The sequence below is a fragment of the Globicephala melas genome, chromosome 2, assembly GCF_963455315.2.
Source record: "Globicephala melas chromosome 2, mGloMel1.2, whole genome shotgun sequence".
Lineage (NCBI taxonomy): Eukaryota > Metazoa > Chordata > Mammalia > Artiodactyla > Delphinidae > Globicephala > Globicephala melas.
In genome coordinates, this window is record NC_083315.2 from 124,727,498 (window position 1) to 124,747,753 (window position 20,256).

The following is a 20,256-nucleotide window of genomic DNA, read 5'->3' on the forward strand; positions in this document are numbered from 1 at the left end:
GCACAGGCTCCGGACGCGCAGGCCCAGCGGCCACGGCCCACGGGCCCAGCCGCTCCGCGGCACGTGTAATCCTCCCGGACCGGGGCACGAACCCGCGTCCCCTGCATCGGCAGGCGGACTCAACCACTGCGCCACCAGGGAAGCCCGGTTTCCTATTTTTATTAAGAAAACCTTAGACGTTTTAGGAAGTCTCTGTAAACTGCTCTCATTTGATTTAACATACCTTTATTTTGTGTAATTTTAGCAATTTCTCTCCAAGGTCATTTAGCATATTCTAATGGAGCATTTGGTAAGCCTTCTGGAGGTATCTTTATTCTGAAAATATTCAAGCATGGATTTTTGACTGTTTGAATGATTGATATCAATAGGACACTAGACTTTAGCTCCAAACAGTCTTCATCAATGCTACCTGAGGCTAAATGATAAAAACAATAATAATACAAACAATAATATCTGATGTGGACAACTGACATTTTCTCAAACTTAATTTAGTGTGGGTATAACCATTTTTAGAAAACTCTGCTACTTTTCGTTCATAATATATATTTTTTGGCCTTTCATTTGTTCTTTTTTTTTTGAATTTTATTTTTTAATACAGCATGTTCTAATTAGTGATCAATTTTATACACATCAGTGTATACATGTCAATCCCAATCGCCCAATTCATCACACCACCACCCCTCATCCCCCCGCAGCTTCCCCCCCTTGGTGTCCATACATTTGTTCTCTACATCTGTGTCTCAATTTCTGCCCTGCAAACCGGTTCATCTGTACCATTTTTCTAGGTTCCACATATATGCATTAATACACGATATTTGTTTTTCTTTTTCTGACTTACTTCACTCTGTATGACAGGCTACAGATCCATCCCCCTCTCAACAAATGACCCAATTTCGTTCCTTTTTATGGCTGAGTAATATTCCATTGTATATATGTACCACAACTTCTTTATCCATTCATCTGTCGATGGGCATTTAGGTTGCTTCCATGACCTGGCTGTTGTAAAGAGTGCTGCAATGAACATTGGAGTGCATGTGTCTTTTTGAATTGTGGTTTTCTCTGGGTATATGCCCAGTAGTGGGACTGCTGGATCATATGGTAATTCTATTTTTATTTTTTAAGGAACCTCCATACTGTTCTCCATAGTGGCTGTATCAGTTTACATTCCCACCAACAGTGCAAGAGGGCTCCCTTTCCTCCACACCCTCTCCAGCATTTGTTGTTTGCAGATTTTCTGATGAAGACCATTCTAACTGGTGTGAGGTAATACCTCATTGTAGTTTTGATTTACATTTCTCTAATAATTAGTGATGTTGAGCAGCTTTTCATGTGCTTCTTGGCCATCTGTATGTCTTCTTTGGAGAAATGTCTATTTAGGTCTTCTGCCCAGTTTTGGATTGGGTTGTTTTTTTGATATTGAGCTGCATGAGCTGCTTGTAAATTTTGGAGATTAAATCTTTGTCACTTGCTTCATTTGCAAATATCTTCTCCCATCCTGAGGGTTGTCTTTTGGTCTTATTTATGGTTTCCTTTGCTGTGCAAAAGCTTTTAAGTTTCATTAGGTCCCATTTGTTTATTTTTGTTTTTATTTCCATTACTCTATGAGGTGGATTGAAAAAGATCTTGCTGTGATTTATGTCAAAGAGTGTTCTGCCTATGTTTTCCTCTAAGAGTTTTATAGTGTCCGGTCTTACATTTAGGTCTCTAATCCATTTTGAGTTTATTTTTGTGTATGGTGTTAGGGAGTGTTCTAATTTCATTCTTTTACATGTAGCTGTCCAGTTTTCCCAGCACCACTTGTTGAAGAGATTGTCTTTTCCCCAGTGTATACCCTTGTCTCCTTGGTCATAGATTAGTTGACCATAGGTGTGTGGGTTTACCTCTGGGCTTTCTATCTCGTTCCATTGATCTAGGTTTCTGTTTTTGTGCCAGTACCATATTGTCTTGATTACTGCAGCTTTGTAGTATAGTCTGAAGTCAGGGAGTCTGATTCCTGCAGCTCTGTTTTTTTTCCCTCAAGACTGCTTTGGCTATTCGGGGTCTTTTGTGTTGCCATACAAATTTTAAGATTTTTTGTTCTAGTTCTGTAAAAAATGTCACGGTAATTTGATAGGGATTGCACTGAATCTGTAGATTGCTTTGGGTAGTATAGTCATTTTCACAATATTGATTTCCAATACAAGAACATGGTATATCTCTCCATCTATTTGTATCATCTTTAATTTCTTTCATCAGTGTCTTATAGTTTTTTGCATACAGGTCTTTTGTCTCCCTAGGAAGGTTTATTCCTAGGTATTTTATTCTTTTTATTGCAATGGTAAATGGGAGTGTTTCCTTAATTTCTCTTTCAGATTTTTCATCATTAGTGTATAGGAATGCAAGAGATTTCTGTGCATTAATTTTGTATCCTTCTACTTCACCAAATTTACTGATTAGCTCTAGTAGTTTTCTGGTGGCATCTTTAGGATCTCTATGTATAGTATCATGTCATCTGCAAACAGTGACAGTTTTACTTCTTCTTTTCCAATTTGTGCTCCTTTTATTTCTTTTTCTTCTCTGATTGCCGTGGCTAGGACTTCCAAAACTATGTTGAATAACAGCGGTGAGAGTGGACATCCTTGTCTTGTTCCAGATCTTAGAGGAAATGCTTTCCATTTTTCACCATTGAGAATGATGTTTGCTGTGGGTTTGTTGTATATGGCCTTTATTATGTTGAGGTAGGTTCCCTCTATGCCCACTTTCTGGAGAGTTTTTATCATAAATGGGTGTTGAATTTTGTCAAAAGATTTTTCTGAATCTATTGAGATGATCATATGGTTTTTATTCTTCAATTTGTTAATATGGTGTATCACATTGATTGATTTGCATATATTGAAGAATCCTTGCAACCCTGGGATAAATCCCACTTGATCATGGTGTATGATCCTTTTAATATGTTGTTGAATTATGTTTGCTAGTATTTTGTTGAAGATTTTTGCAGCTATATTCATCAGTGATATTGGTCTGTAATTTTCTTTTTTTGTAGTATCTTTGTCTGGTCTTGGTATCAGGGTGATGGTGGCCTCATAGAATGAGTTTTGGAGTGTTCCTTCATCCGCAATTTTTTTTTTTTTCCGGTACGTGGGCCTCTCACTGTTGTGGCCTCTCCCGTTGCAGAGCACAGGCTCCAGATGCACAGGCTCAGCGGCCATGGCTCACGGGCCTAGCCACTCCGCGGCATGTGGGATCTTCCTGGGTCAGAACACGAACCCGTGTCCCCTGCATTGGCAGGCAGACTCTCAACCACTGCGCCACCAGGGAAGCCCCCTCCACAATTTTTTGGAAGAGTTTGAGAAAGATGGGTGTTAGCTCTTCTCTAAACGTTTGATAGGATTCGCCAGTGAAGATATCTGGTCCTGGACTTTTGTTTGTTGGAAGATTTTTTTTTTTTTTGCGGTACGTGGGCCTCTCACTGCTGCGGCCTCTCCCGTCGCAGAGCACAGGCTCTGGTCGCGCAGGCCCAGCGGCCACGACTCACGGGCCCAGCTGCTCCGCGGCATGCGGGATCCTCCCAGACCGGGGCACGAACCCATGCCCCCCACATCGGCAGGCAGACTCCCAACCACTGTGCCACCAGGGAAGCCCTGTTGGAAGATTTTTAAGCACAGTTCCAATTTCATTACTTGTGATTGGTCTGTTCATATTTTCTATTTCTTCCTGGTTCAGTCTTGGAAGGTTACACCTTTCTCAGAATTTGTCCATGTCTTCCAGGTTGTCCATTTTTGGCATAGAGTTGCTGGTAGTAGTTTATTAGGATGCTTTGTATTTCTGCTGTGTCTGTTGTAACTTCTTTTTTCATTTCTAATTTTATTGATTTGAGTCCTCTCCCTCTTTTTCTTGATGAGACTTGCCAATGGTTTATCAATTTTGTTTATCTTCTCAAAGAACCAGCTTTTAGTTTTATTGATCTCTGCTACTGTTTTCTTTGTTTCTATTTCATTTATTTCTGCCCTGATCTTTATGATTTCTTTCCTTCTGCTAACTTTGGATTTTGTTTGTTCTTGTTTCTCTAGTTCCTTCAGGTGTAAGGTTAGAGTGTTTATTTGAGATTTTTCTTGTTTCTTGAGGTAGGCTTGTATAGTTATAAAGTTCCCTCTTAGAATTGCTTTTGCTCCATCCCATAGGTTTTGGATTGTCATGTTTGCATTGTCATTTGTTTCTAGGTATATTTTGATTTCCTCTTTGATTTCTTCAGTGATCTCTTGGTTATTTAGTAACGTAGTGTTTAGCCTCCATGTGTTTGTGATTTTTATGTTTTTTCCCCTGTATTTCACTTCTAATCTCATAGCGTTGTGTTCAGAAAAGATGCTTGATATGATTTCAATTTCCTTAAATTTATTGAGGCTTGATTTGTGAGCCAAGATGTGATCTATCCTGGAGAATGTTCTGTGCACACTTGAGAAGAAAGTGTAATCTGCTGTTTTTGGATGGAATGTCCTATAAATATCAATGAAATCTATCTGGTCTATTGTGGCATTTAAAGCTTGTGTTTCCCTATTTTCATTTTGGATGATCTGTCCGTTGGTGTAAGTGAGGTGTTAAAGTCCCCCACTATTATTGTGTTACTGTCAATTTCCTCTTTTACAGCTGTTAGCAGTTGCCTTATGTATTGAGGTACTCCTATGTTGCATGCATATATAATTGTTATGTCTTCTTCTTGGATTGATCCCTTGTTCATTATGTAGTGTCCTTCCTTGTCTCTTGTAACATTCTTTATTTTAAAGTCTATTTTATCTGATATGAGTATAGCTACTCCAGCTTTCTTTTGATTTCCATTTACATGGAATATCATTTTCCATCCCCTCACTTTCAGTCTGTATGTGTCCCTAGGTCTGAAATGGATCTCTTGTAGACAGCATATGTATGGGTCTTGTTTTTGTATCCATTCAGCAAGCCTGTGTCTTTTGGTTGGATCATTTAATCCATTCACGTTTAAGGTAATTATCGATATGTATGTTCCTATGACCATTTTCTTATTTGTTTTGGGTTTGTTTTTGTAGGTCCTTTTCTTCTCTTGTGTTTCCCACTTAGAGAAGTTCCTTGAGCATTTGTTGTAGAGCTGGTTTGGTGGTGCTGAATTCTCTTAGCTTTCGCCTGTTTGTAAAGCTTTTGATTTCTCCATCGAATCTGAATGAGATCCTTGCCGGGTAGAGTAATCTTGGTTGTAAGTTCTTCCTTTTCATCACTTTAAGTATATCATGCCACTCCCTTCTGGCTTGTAGAGTTTCTGCTGAGAAATCAGCTGTTAACCTTATGGGAGTTCCCTTGTATGTTATTTGTCATTTTTCCCTTGCTGCTTTCAATGATTTTTCTTTGTCTTTAATTTTTGCCAATTTGATTACTATGTGTCTTGGCATGTTTCTCCTTGGGTTTATCCTGTATGGGACTTGCTGCGCTTCCTGGACTTGGGTGGCTATTTCCTTTCCCATGTCAGGGAAGTTTTTGACTATAATCTCTGCAAATATTTTCTCTGGTCCTTTCTCTCTCTCTTCTCCTTCTGGCACTCCTATAATGAGAATGTTGTTGTGCTTAATGTTGTCCCAGAGGTCTTGTAAGCTGTCTTCATTTCTTTTCATTTTTTTTCTTTATTCTGTTCTGCAGCAGTGAATTCCACCATTCTGTCTTCCAGGTTACTTATCCGTTCTTCTGCCTCAGTTATTCTGCTATTGGTTCCTTCTAGTGTAGTTTTCATTTCAGTTACTGTATTGTTCATCTCTGTTTGTTTGTTCTTTAATTCTTCTAGGTCTTTGTTAAACATTTCTTTCATCTTCTCGATCTTTGACTCCATTCTTTTCCCGAGGTCCTGGATCATCTTCACTATCATTATTCTGAATTATTTTACTGGAAGGTTTCCTATCTGCACTTCATTTCAATTTTTTTCTGGGGTTTTATCTTGTTACTTCATCTGGTACATAGCCCTCTGCCTTTTCATCTGGTCTACCTTTCTGTGAATGTGGTTTTTGTTCCACAGGCTGCAGGAATGTAGTTCTTCTTGCTTCTGCTGTCTGCCCTCCTTCTTTCATTATTTTCAATATATAATCTGAATAAAAACTGTAAAAAAAAATGGTTCTGAAGAACCTAGGGGCAGGACACGAATAAAGACGCTGATGTAGAGAATGGACTTGAGGACATGGCGGGTGGGAAGGATAAGCTGGGATGAAGTGGGAGAGTGTCACGGACATATATACACTACCAAATGTAAAATGGATAGCTAGTGGGAAGCAGCCACATAGCACAGAGAGATCAGCTTGGTACTTTGTGACCACCTAGAGGGGTGGGATAGGGAAGGTGGGAGGGAGACATAAGAGGGAGGAGTTATGGGGATATATGTATATGTATAGCTGATTCACTTTGTTATAAAGCAGAAACTAACACACCACTGTAATGCAATTATACTCCAATAAAGATGTTAAAAAAAACAACAACTGTATTACTCATTCAAACAGTTTCCAGACAAGCCCCCTAACCACTCCCAAGACTTCCAGATTGTTGTGTTTACATGTCTCCTATATAGAAAACCTGCATTAGCCACAGAACAATGTTAAGGCTAACATAAATGAGCAGAAGAAACAATTCCAAATTATTAAATTTTTATAAACATTTAATATAATGAGTAAAACCTATTTTCTAATAGGCAATGTTAAGCATAAAATATTCTTCTTGGTAAATTCTATATACCTAAATATGAATTTTATAACTACGCCTGCCATGTAGGCTGACATTAATACCATCCTTTACTGAAAAAGCACAAATAAATGGAATTAGGTATCTCTACAAGTATGCTGTAAGCCCAATATTTCCTGAGGAATGTTCTGTATACATGGTCAATAAAAACAATATTATGCAGTTCCTTTTTCTTTGGTAAGTTCATTAAACACAATAGCAATTTAAGGGTCTAAGAGCCACAGTAAAGATATCAGCTAGCCACGTTTAGTTCCAGTTCCAATGCTATATAGGTGAAGAGGCATTTTCAATGCCTAGGAAAAGGAAGTGGGAAAGGCTGTAGAAGAGATAATTCTATTTTTTTTAGTGGGATAGTTTCCCTAGTGACACACTGATTAAAACACTATTCTTTCTGGCCCTTATCAGGGACAGTTATAATACCCCTTCCAATAAACACAAGAGTCAACTGAGAGAGAGGAATTTTCAACACCTAAAGAGTAAATTCAATCTGTATGAAATTAGTCCTGCCTAAGGCCAGTGTGAAAGTCAGCCATCCATTCTGAAATAAGGAAACTGTCTCCATATCCAGGAAGACTCTAAAGTTCGGAGTAAATCTCACTGTTTTAAAATTGTGGTTTTTTTCATTGTTTCCTCAGCCATTCAAAATTTAAATATATATATATAGAAACAGATAAAAAAATAGGTGAAAGAGTTCACAAACAGAATAGAGACAGTAGCAGAAAATCTTATATGCTAGGAATGAGACGAGCAATTGCAAAGTAATCTCAGGAATCCTTGCAGCATAATTCTAGAACATGGGCACCCTAGCAGAGAACAATATGTTTAACAAGGAGCCCAGTAAAATATAGTTGACCCTAAAACCACATGGGTTTGAACTGTGTGGATTTTCAATAAACATGTACTATAGCACTACATGATCCCAGGCTGGTTGAATATGAGGATGTGGAACCTCGAATATGGAGGGTCTGACTATAATATACTCGGATTTTTCACAGCTCAGGTGTCAGTGCCCCTAACCCCCACACTGTTCAAGGGTCAACTGTATACACATAAATGAGAAATAAGGAATAACTGAGATTTTTGCCTCAATCATTAGAAAATAGATTGATGTTTGTACAAACAAATAAGTTATACATGGATTTAACTTAATTTCCTAGTAAGTTCACAGAGTTCAGCTTTGTTATGATTCTATTTCTTAATTACCAGGGTTTCAGAAGTCTAGGTTAGAGGTTAGCACACTATGGCCTATGGGAAAATATGGTCCACCACTTGTTTTTGTAAATAAAGTTTCACTGGAACAAAGCGGTACCCATTCATTTTATTGTCTGTGGCAGCTTTCCTACTATATTAGCAGAGCAGAACAGTTGCAACAGAAACCATATAGCCTGAAAAACTAAAATATTTACTATCAGACTCTTTACAGAAAAAAATTGCTGACCTCTGTTCTCCATCATTAATTTGGATGTGATGGTTGAACCTCACAATTTTGGAGTCAAGAAAGAAAATGAATTTTTCTTTGTCCAGTAACTCAGGAACCAATTACATAACTTTTGACTACATGGAAGCTTCCTCTGAAGTTTCATTGTCAGTTCTTACATGTGTTAGTCTTACTTATGACTTCCTCTTACATAAAACAACCTGTCACCCACTATAGTCATTCTATAAAACTTCAGTTCTGATCAGCAAAATTTCATGAGTTTCTACTCCTCCTTAACTTGAAAAGGGCAAAGAAGCAAATCCAATTAAGAAGACAATCATTTGTCTTTTGCGCTCATGCTCATCAACTATTCTTATTAGTTGTGTACCATAGTCCTCTATTATCAAGAACTTTTATTTCACAGGTGTGAATACTTGTACAGACAATTAGCTATCATAATTATAGTAACTAGCCAGGTAGTCAGCAGCAAAGATAAAATTTCCAACTAATTTTCTCAATTTGTTACCTTCTCTGTGTACCTATGCTTATGTTGCTGCCTCCGGTTTAATCCTCTAAATCTTGCTCCATTTTCTGCTATATGAAATGTCCCTGTACTCAAACAGAGGAGAAAAAAAAAAATCATCAAATTTGTATTGAGTCTTCTGCTATATGTGCCTACCAGATGTCTCACCATGGAATTCCACAGATCACCAGGCTCACTGTTTATATTTTCTAGGCATGATGCAGATGCTTCAGAGTTTACTATAAACCTACGAGTTTTCAGGTCATGCAAAGGAATACATGCAAGCAGAAGAGCACCAAAGGACTTTATGCATAACAATACTGGAGGAAGCAATGGGATATTTTTCAGCAACCCTCTGAAAATTAAAAATCTACTGTAACAATTATACTTATGTAAACGAATAAGAAACAAGAAATAATATTTTAAGAGTTGATTTTAACTGTTGCCAAAATTTTAGGCTAAAATTTACATGCATTTTCCAGCAAGTATGTGAACGATTTTCATTTTACAAGATTAACTGCAACAACTAATATTTCAGTATATTTAATTTTTTAATTGAGAACTTTACAATTACTACAATGTAAGTTACCTGCAGTCTAGCCACATAAAATATAGCTTCATTAAGGATAATAATAAAATTGAAATAAACCAATAAAACTTGCTTGTATTAATATCAGTTAATATTAATTCTACAGTAAAAAGCAAGAATCCCATAATATTTCTGGGACTTTCTTCATCCTGTATATTTTGCCAAATGTTTTCTCCCTTCACTGTCACTGTCATAATGCTCCTTCTAGCAAGATTTAACTTAAATATTGTTTTTCTGTGGAATTTTCCTGTGCTTACATTGACAAAAACATTCACGAGTCCTACAGAAGTCTGATAAAACTTTAAGTACAGCATCCATTCCACTATACATCGTGCCTTATTTTTAAATCATCTGACAACTAAGTAATTTGACAACTTAGATTGTAAGCTCCCTAAGGGCAAGGCCCACTGTCTGTCACCATGAGACATACAGCTAGATACAGAGCAGTAACACAGTAAAAGAACCTGCAAGGGACATGATTTTAACTTGACAGAACAACAAATACTCACAATAAAACAGTTTGCATGTTTGCAGAACCAGGAGGAAAAAAAATGTTTCTAATGTTGAATTAATGTGAAAAGAAGACATAATCTATTATCACATATATCATAGTTTTTATTATTCAGTCAGATGCATGAGGAAAACTCCAAAATGTATGTAGTCTCTCTCTTCAAAGTTTTTTTTTTTAAATCAAATCACTGCCTTTTAAAAATATGAATAATTCTGTAAACTAGGATTTACCTTCCTGAGATATTTTATATTTCAATTTTAAAGTACTCAAAAACGTATCTAGAGATGCAGTTCTGTCATTTAAAGAAACAGTTTTCAAACTTAGGCAGAAGTGCCTTATGGTACCTCATTCTCATCTTAGTAAGTTTCATATATGTCTCTTAAAACACAGTAACAACTAAGATTCAATGTAAGATTTTGTATGAAAAACAAAAGGTTCAGATTTTTTTTTAAGTTTAAAATGTCATCCTAAAATTGCTTACATTTAACATAATCACAATGCTTAACACATAAGAAAACCACTGACCACTTGGTCAATTCTAAATTCCCTAAAATAGTACTAACTAGCAAAACCCAAAATCTAAAAGGGCCCCACATATTTACTTATGTCTTAACAGTAGCTTCCTTCTTTTTGACTTTGCTGAATTTGTGGGAATTTCCTCTGAATCCTATATGGTTCATAGAATTAATATAGTTTAAGATTTTCCTCCATGCTATATAGCTTGTTCAAACTCTATCCCCAGTAATATCTCTATATTTCAGATTAAAGCACTGCTTTAAGTGTAGTCTTCTACTCTGTGGGGATAAAAATAATTTTTATTGATACCAACTGAATCACACAATCTCTGATCTACAGATCTTTATATTGCACTCTGGTATTCAACTCTACTGTAAGCAAAATGAAACATCAAACCCAGTTTCAGCATGAAAATAGAATATGTAATCACATTCATGACTTATCCTTTGGGTTAAACACCATCTTCTGCAGACCCCTCTATCAAAATACAATCCCGTGCACAGGCCAGTCCTGCAAGCATGTCACCTGTGCAGCCATGCTTAGAAGGGTCCCACACTTGGTTTAATGCTCTGATATTGCCATCATGGAATCCTTATCAAGTTCTGAACTAGGGACACATTCTTAAAAATTTTCAAAGTATGCCACAAATTATGGAGCCAGTCCTGCCCCTGAGAGTGATAACATATTAAATAATAGTATAAATTGGTCTATGAATGATTTTCTTAAAGTCTGCAGGGAATTACAAGATCAAGAAGAGAGACACCAAATGTCTACCTTGCAGAGGTAATAATAGGAGGAGGAAAGAAACCTAAAAGGAAAGCTACATGCACAAATTAGCTCATTTTTTTGATTTAATTATAATATATTGAGTATCTTCTAAGTGCCATGTATTGTTCCAGATGCTGATATTACAACAATGAACAATACAGAGAAAGTCCCAGCCTTCATGGAGCTTCCACTCTAGGGAGGAGACAGACCACAACCAGGTCTGTCTGTGGTGGATAGGGAACAAAAAAGGGGAGTGTTTTGGATTTAATATATCTCCTTCATCTCGAGCACTGTCACCTTTGGTAACCAGACAAATAATAATGGTTAAAAAACCTTAATTATTACAACTAAACTTTTATTAATAAGAGGCATTTCTTAAGGATTTTGTGCTTTTCTGATCATCTTCTGGAATTTTCCTTTTAAGATTTTTGGAAATTTCATGAATCAATGCTGGTCATTTACAATACAGTTTCAAACAGGTAACTAACTAGTGTATATAAAAATGAATGTTAGGACTCATTTTGTGAATAATTATATAATGCTCCTTTCTCCTCTCCATTCTCTGCTCCCTCTTTTGTCTAAGTTTAATGGTATATGAACTGCACTCCCATCAGACAAGTCTGTTTAGATAGGAGCACTGATTCTTTACATATAAGTTTTTGTCATCGGTTTCAAAAACGAAACAAGCAAACAAAACCAAGCAAACAACGAAACAAACAAAGCAATGGTCATAATTCAGTGTAGACCATCTGGAAAATTGTCTCTCATAAATAAGGAAAAATGATCATGGATTTTACAAAATTGTTCTTACTCTTATGGGAAACATCATATATGGGTGTCCCTAGCATGTTGATGGAGGCATTCAATGGACATCTGTTGATTGAATAAATACATAAATGAATGATGACTGACTGAGCATATCAACAGCTTTCCTTAGATATCCTCAAATGAGTCCATCTAGGGATAGCACTAATTTTTAACACAAGTTAGATAAAAAATAGTTATTGTGGTTTTGTTTGTTTGTTACCTAGAAAAGGACATATTTCCAAACACAAGTACCTTTCATCACCCTAGAATGGAATATCCTTTAGAAATAATGCAGAACGGTGAAAAGTAAGCACATTTGGTCAGCCTGAGGTATGGACCATATCCCTTAAGGAGTAAAATCAATCCAGCATGCATTGCAATTTGGAATCATGAAAAGACACAAAATCTCAGGTCAATCTGTTAACATACAAGAGTCAAAATACTGCCTGACTGGAAAGGAGAAGCCAACCATTTAAATTCCCTCAAAGCTCTGTGATGACTTAGATGGGTGGGATGGGGGTGGGAGGGAAGTCCAAGAGGGAGGGGATATATGTATACATAGAGCTGATTCATTTCATTGTACAGCAGAAACTAACACAACATTGTAAAGCAAATATACTCCAATTAAAAATAGCAAACAAACAGAGTATGTCTGCTATCTACATTTGTGCTCTATGTTTTCAACACATGTTATTCGCCCTAGGATTATATAAAAATCCTAAATTAAAATTCAATCTAGTAACAAGCTGGCAAAACAAATAAAGCAACGTTGGAGTTCTCCAGATGCATACTGATTGCAGTTCATAGAATCACAGGGCTTTAAAACATCCTAAGAATTAAGCTAATATGTCCTCCCATACCAGAATTACCCTGTAATTTTCCTTATCCGTAGACATTCATTTAATTGAGAGAAAATTGATAACATATTTTTGGTTTTAACCTTAATAGAAGAAATTTCACTCCAATCTATTTTTATATTTAGCCATTCTCATTGTGAAGAGATTCTATCATAAGGTTCTTGAAAGAGTCACACCTGATTACAATTTTAACATGTTTATCATTGGTTTTTGTTGGTGGAAAATACATTTCTTATATTCCTTATATGTGAATACTCAAATTATCTCTCGGTATTTTCTTCTATGGACTAAATAGCTTCTGCTTGCTTCACAATTCTGAAAATTGTCCTAATTATTTAGCCATTTGGTGTTTAACATTATTAATTAACATAATTTTAGGTTTTACAGAGAATTACTAGTTAATAATTTAAAAACTGGTACCATTTAACCCAGAAGCCTATACCTATCATAGACAACACTATTAACTTTATTTGCACTATTTCTGTAAAACCTCATGTAAATCTAAGTCAAATCTAAGTCTAAATCAAAACCTAATGTAATTCTAAATCTAATCAAAATCAAAGTCCCTTAACATATTTATTGGGCATTCGGAATGTTAGGACTTTGGTTTCAGGAAGCTTTTTGAAAATTAGAATGTTCTTAGCTTGGCTGAAGACTATTTTGTTTTACGTAAAAAAAGAAAATTATTCTAAATGTGAACATCTTTTGAATCATAAATATGCTTCTTACCTGTGCTGCTGGATATATTAACATCAATACTGATATCAGATATTCCTCCTCCCTTCAGAGATGCTACACATGTGTATGTCCCAAAATCCGTGAATTTTAAATCAATGATGTCCAAGTTTGTCGTTCCCGGGGAGACATCTGGATCAGTCTGCGTAATAACCATCCGTTCAGAACTTCTTAATGGACGACCATTTTTAAACCAACTAAATGTTAACTCCTCAGAAGGAACAGCTTCTACTTGGCAAGATATTTTCACCTCACGCCCAATCTGGATGTTGTCATCTTTGTGATAAGGATCTGGTGTGATCCAAAATCGTCCTTTTTTTAATGCTAAAACATAAAAATTTCGTAAGTTATTAGTGTTATTTTCATAATGTTAGGGATGCATTCACTCTAGGTAGTCATCTCTGGGCTGAAATAAAGTAAAACAAAATAAAGTAAAATGTACATATGTTTCTTCAGTTTCCAAGTAGTGTGCATATTAATAAACCTCATTTAGGTAATTTAGAAATAATCTAAAGACCTAAGTCACTTAGACACTCTAAAACTGATTTTTATAAATTGGTTAATATTTTCCAATAATATAAAAAATGCTTTAAATCTATATATGATACTTAAACATTGTTGCCATTGAATTTTGAACAAATGATGAAACGTGTTTATATAAAGTCATTAGGTATTAGAGTTAAAAATAATTATATGGATCATTAAGTCCAATTCCTTACCCATGTCATACTTTAATTATGGCACAATTTCCCAAATAACTCAAATATTGCACAAATTTCATATTAAAGAAAATTCTTCTAAGATTGTATCTACATGCTGACCAAAACTAGTTTGGTAAAAATTCAGTCAGTTCATATTCATGAGGTATTTTCAATAGTAGTGAAATAACCTGAATTGAAAGAAATACTTTTTTCAAAAAATTTGCTATGATGGCTCTATTCCACCATTCATAGATGTCTCCAGTAGAAACTGTTTGCTGGCTATTTCATGCAGATGGCCAAAAGAACCTCTTGGCAGATGGCTTGGAAAACATGCTGTGTTTGTATCCTAACAGCAGTGCTTTCTGAGTCTAAGGTCAGTACTGTTCTCACAACCTGTGTCAGTGATGATAACTACCAGAAACTGCTGGGGGAGCATCTATTGGCTTCTTAAGGGCTCCAGTTCTGAACTCTGCATGATACCATGTACTCAATTTGGAATAGAGTTTGTTCCTTTTTATGGCAGTTATACTCATATACCCATCTTTCTCTTTTCCAACATCCTACTCATGCCCCTCTCCTTTAACATCACCATCCCTATATGATGAAACGTAGCATATGCAGTGAAACATAATTATCATTCACTTTTACAATTAAACCTAGATATATGATGACACTGGCAAAAGTGATGTGAATTTAGAAGACCTGAAGATATTGGAGGCCTTCTAACTGCATTCTGGGTAAAATTTCCTCAATTTAACTTGATTTTCCTCAGTCCAATAAAGGCCAGGAAATACCATGGAAATCTGTAGAACTATTTAAGAATGCACTAGAGATTAATACATTTTTAAATCTTAAAAAAATTATTTTAATTTTCTTTACTTTTCAGTCTCAAATATTTTCATCTGCTTTCTTGTTTGCATCTTAATAAGGAGAGAGAAATGAGTATCAAAAGCAACGTTTATATCATTCTTTTTATTCAAGAAATATTTATAGGGCTCCTGTTCAGGACTAGGCACTAGGCAAGGACCTTATAACATGAGATGAACAAAACAGACATAAACTTGACCCTCATGTATGCCAAATTGTGTACTCATAACTTATAGTCCAGTTTATCTACCCAATGCATATGATACCTATGTCTAAAAAAAGATATGAAATGTTTTATAAGTTTGAAGAATTCTGAATCTCAGAGGAGAATCCTCCAAAATATTGTTTAGAAAATGCACAAAGCTTCAGTCTTAATGAAAATACCGAAAGACAAATATCACATTCTTATATTGTTGTTTGTTACATCTTCCAAATGCAACTTATGAAACTTATTTATTCCCAACCATAACTTTATCAGTATACGACTTTAGGATGAAATCAGGAGAAATTATGGCATTCTATTATGTACAGTCATATATTTATATTTTAATAGGGTGCTGAAATATATGACTTTATATCTAGAAAAGGAAATGTGCTGAAAATGTCCATATCTGGCTACTATATTTAGTATAATATACTGTGCACATATAATTCAAATGCAATTAAATTTCTGTAGCACATAGCAAATTATAAGATCATAGAATGTCCTTTACTTTTTTTTAACAGACCTAAAAAAACAGTATGTCAAGGAACATTTACTTTTGTTAGCATTCATAACATTTAAATGAAAGTTTCCTTTCATTTGGGAAGAATTTTCCTTATCCTGTTTCTATAGAGAAATAATAAAGCTAAAAAAAGTTAAACAGACGATTCATATTTTTCAAAGATAAAAATTTTGTATGTATATGTGTAATAGTTTCGTATGGGGGTACATTTAGGATAAATTCCACTCCTAAGTTATATGTTGGTTGTCATATACAAATATGACAAAAAACTCTGATGTTTCAGTGATTGAAATTTATTGACTAGGCAGCTTTTGTTTTCTAGCTTTGTTCTCTATACAGTGACATATTAAAGTGATACTGATGTTGAGAGAACTGCAAATTCATCAGACAAATTAGATTTAAACTACGAAACAATTCAAAAGCCACTGATAAAAAAACAAGAGATCGATATCTATGTTACATATCATGGACTGTTTTATTCATGAGAAATAACTTTTAAAATCCAAAGTAAAAATATTTTAAATATTATAAATCTAATAATCAATTCAGAAATAAAATTAAATATGATATGTAACTATATTTTTGATAGAAAGCAATATAAGCAAGTGGGCTTTTAAGAACGAACTCATTGCCACAAATATTTGTTGATCTCAGTATCAGACAATTCTATGATTTGGCCAAAGTCAATCATATTAGTCTTTCAAATGACATATTCTGAAAAGGAAAAGAGGGACAAGTCAGTCTAGCAAGTGAGTTAAAGATAGGGAATATCAGAATAAGTAGCATGGATCAATTGGAGAGCCATCTCTTTGAGTTTGTTTTATGTTACTCCATAACAAAATACCTGGTTTTGCATACTGAACAGAAATGCTCTAAGGAAAAAAAAAAAAGTGTGTGTGTGTGTAGCCATCTGACAGTTAAATTTATTTAATTTTCTAATTTATTTTGGCTGCTCAGAAAACTAAGAGCATAGCTCTGCTAACTAGGCACAGGTACATTAAGAACTTGAAAGCCAATTCTAGTTTTTCATTTCTATGTGGTCCGATATGGGCAATCTAATTTTTATGGGTCAAGTGCATCATTTATAAAAATAGGAGGTGATTGTATTATGCTCCCTCTGAGACCCATTGTGAGAAATAGCTTATTAACAATAGTGTAGCGGTTTGAAAATATGAAGTGTTTAATATAATCAACGGGGAAGCAGGTTTCTTCGTTTATAATTAAACACTCTTTTCAGTGAACAATTTATCGTACTTCATGCAATGTTAAAATCATTTCCTCCTACCAGTTGATTTCAAATACTTAAAATCAATCTGCGATTACTACCAGAGTATAACAGGGGTCCAACAGGCATAACAAGACTCTTACAGAACTAAAGAAATTCTATGGAAAAAGAGAGGAGAAATCCCTTTCCCCAAATGCCATTTCTTAGCCTGAATATAGAAAATCCTGTAACACCAGCCTGAGATATCATTAGATTTAGCTTAATGTATCTTAAATTGTGATGGATGAACCTCAGAAGGTACTTGTTTAGTCTGGCAATGCATGTAAAGAACTGGCATCAAGCTGAGCCTCTGTTCTGGATAATCAGCTTAGAAACACTGCAATATAACCCATAGCCTCCTTTCATAATATTGTGAGAACTGAATGCAGTTGGCTCACGTTCACTTTTGAGAGGTTACTTGCCAGGACATTCTAATTGCACTCACTAAAGTCCCTCTACTTTGAGATTTACAAAGGTGTTCTGCGAATAGAATGAAACTAGTGTATAAATGTAAGGCCACTGCAAAGATCTGGGTAGGGCTTGCTGCGGACCTTTCCCTAGAGAGAAAAGTGGATTTTTGCCTATGAATGACCAAAGTTCTAAGCATAGTTCAATTATTTAAAATTAGATTACTTTTTGAGTTTATCCTTGCGCTAAAGACCACTGGCTTTGGAGAAGTCTAGGCTCATGGCTTCCAGGAATACAATATGCAGATAAAGACAAAGAGGAGGCTGTGAGATTGTGTCTTTCCTATAGTTATAGATTTAAAATGATAAAATGCACTGATTGTTTGTCAGATGTTCCATGAATTATACAACACATAATAGTCTGTATTAAAATAAAATTTGTAGATGGAACAAAAATAACATTAAATTAAATGACATTTTTTAAATGTTTTAAATTTTAATGACAAAGCATCTCTTTGGAGAGAAGAAATATCAGGTGTCAGCTTCTGAAACTCTGTTAAGAATGTATTTCAGAAGGATGATGAGACACAAACTGACCACTGACCACCATTCCAAGTAGATAAATTAGTTAAAAATCTCCAAATATATCACTTCTTACAATCTCGGTAGGATTCTGGTCAACATGAAACACTGGCAAAATGTTGCTAAGAATGAATCTAGAAATAATTAATAGTGTAATCAGACAAATAAAAATTGATTTGCTATTCATGTATTCTCTGTTAAAGACAATAAAAATATCTGAGTGAAAAAAGTATTTGGTAGTCGTACTGGATGCCAACTGAATAAAGAGCTGGAAATATATTACATCAGCAAAGCAACTTGAGATAGTAAATGATAGTATATAGATATAACCTGTCCTATTATAATTAGATGCTTATCTTACTCCTCAAGGGGACTGTGAATACCTGGGAGTGGGCCCATGACTTACTCTCTTTTTTGTCCCTAATCCTGAACCTGGTTCCTTGTTATAGTTGGTATTCAATGGTTTTCTTTAAAATCAATTAAACTTGACAAAGCACTAACTTTACAGATTCTAATTGTTTCCATTCAGTCTGATATGTCTATGTTAACTCTGTTTCTGTTTGGTAGTCTTATGTTCTGAGATGCATGGGGGGGAAACAGGATAGAGAAAAAAGAAAAAAAAATGATGTCTTCAAGGATTTAAGGGTTTTGTTTTGGGAGCAAAATATATTTGATGAACTAACAGTATTAACATTGGGATATATGTGAGGAAGGGAATTCTGTACAGAAAAACTCAGAAGACATCATTCCATCATACCTACTGACTAGCTAGCTTTGTGTCCCAGTTATATAATGTGCCAGGGACATCAGCTATCAAACAAGATATCAGTTACTCATCCCTGCTTTGTAAAGGAGACTGAATTTCATGCAAAAGGGCTTGTTCGCATGCTTTAGAGCTGTTGATAATTATTTCTAAGGAAATATGGAAGAAGGAAGAAAACTGATATCTAAACATAGTTATATTATCTAAAATAGCATTTGCTAAAACCTGTTTCAGAAAAATGTTAATAGGAATCATATTAAAAGAAAGCAGAACAAACAGAGTTTGAGGATTGACTATGTAAGTTAAAGTTCGTTTTTCTGCAGAACTTTTCAGAGCTTTGAACGTGCTCATATGCACATTGTAACATTCCTAGAGGGGCCAATAATACTTAACAAAAAACTCTTTATTTGTGGAATATCTTTCAGGACTAGTATCTCACAGAATAAAGAGAATTTATTAGTTGATGAAAATCATTGAAATGACTTTAAAATTAGACTCCATTCTTTTTTTTTTTGAAAGTTGTTTTTTTTTTAACCAGCCCTATTCAAGTCACTGAACATTATGCTATTTTTTTAATTAATTAATTTATTTTTATATTTATTTTTGGCTGCGTTGGGTTTCTGTGCGAGGGCTTTCTCTAGTTGCCGCAAGCGTGGGCCACTCTTCATCGCAGCCTCTCTTGTCGTGGAGCACAGGCTCCAGACACGCAGGCTCAGTAGTTGTGGCTCACGGGCCCAGTTGCTCCACGGCATGTGACATCTTCCCAGACCAGGGCTCGAACCCGTGTCCTCTGCATTGGCAGGCAGATTCTCAACCACTGTGCCACCAGGGAAGCCCCTAGACTCCATTCTTGATGTTTTAGTCATTTCCATTATGAGCATCACAAAATGATAGACAAGATACAACTCTCTTGTGAAAATAAAATTTATAATTAAAAAAACTAAAGGACGGGGAAATGCCTAATGGCACAATGAATTTATAGAATATACTTCAGAGCCATCTAATAAAGCTATCTGCACTAACAGCAGTGTGGCTCCTTCCTTTCCCAAACAACCAGGATTTCTTAAAACTGAATTAACAGTTTGTTCCTATCTTGGAAATGCACATTTTGAAATATGCAAATAGCATGAAAAAGGAATTAAATGTATTAGCATCTGTATAATTTGCAATTATTGATATAAGCTAGAAAGACTTTAGCTCAGTTGCTTGAGGAAATAATAATAATATTTATTTATATTTTATGTTGGTATAAAAACGTATTTAAAGTATTATTATGGGAAGTATTAAAACTTCTAGAAGATGGATATGAGGAGGAAGTTCTTGTTTTTTCTTATATACTGTTCAGCATTCTTATATTCACTTCCCTTTATCTAACAACACCAATCGCCAACCTATAGTCTGAATAAAAGTTCATTAATAATGCAAGAACCAAAAACTCATTACACCCATTTCCTAAAAGTAGTTTAAAATAGCACCCCTGATAATTTGAATGCAGAATTAA

General features: G+C 35.2%; 1 protein-coding gene across 2 annotated transcripts in view; it reads right to left on the reverse strand.

The window, feature by feature from the left end:
• The window catches only part of MDGA2 (MAM domain containing glycosylphosphatidylinositol anchor 2), an 826,249-nt gene that overhangs the window by 217,414 nt on the left and 588,579 nt on the right, over positions 1-20,256 (reverse strand). For both annotated transcript variants that reach the window (XM_030854879.2, XM_060294784.1), the window contains one exon: positions 13,441-13,770. In XM_030854879.2, the coding sequence (XP_030710739.1) occupies positions 13,441-13,770 (330 nt within the window). The remainder of the gene's footprint in view (positions 1-13,440; positions 13,771-20,256) is intronic.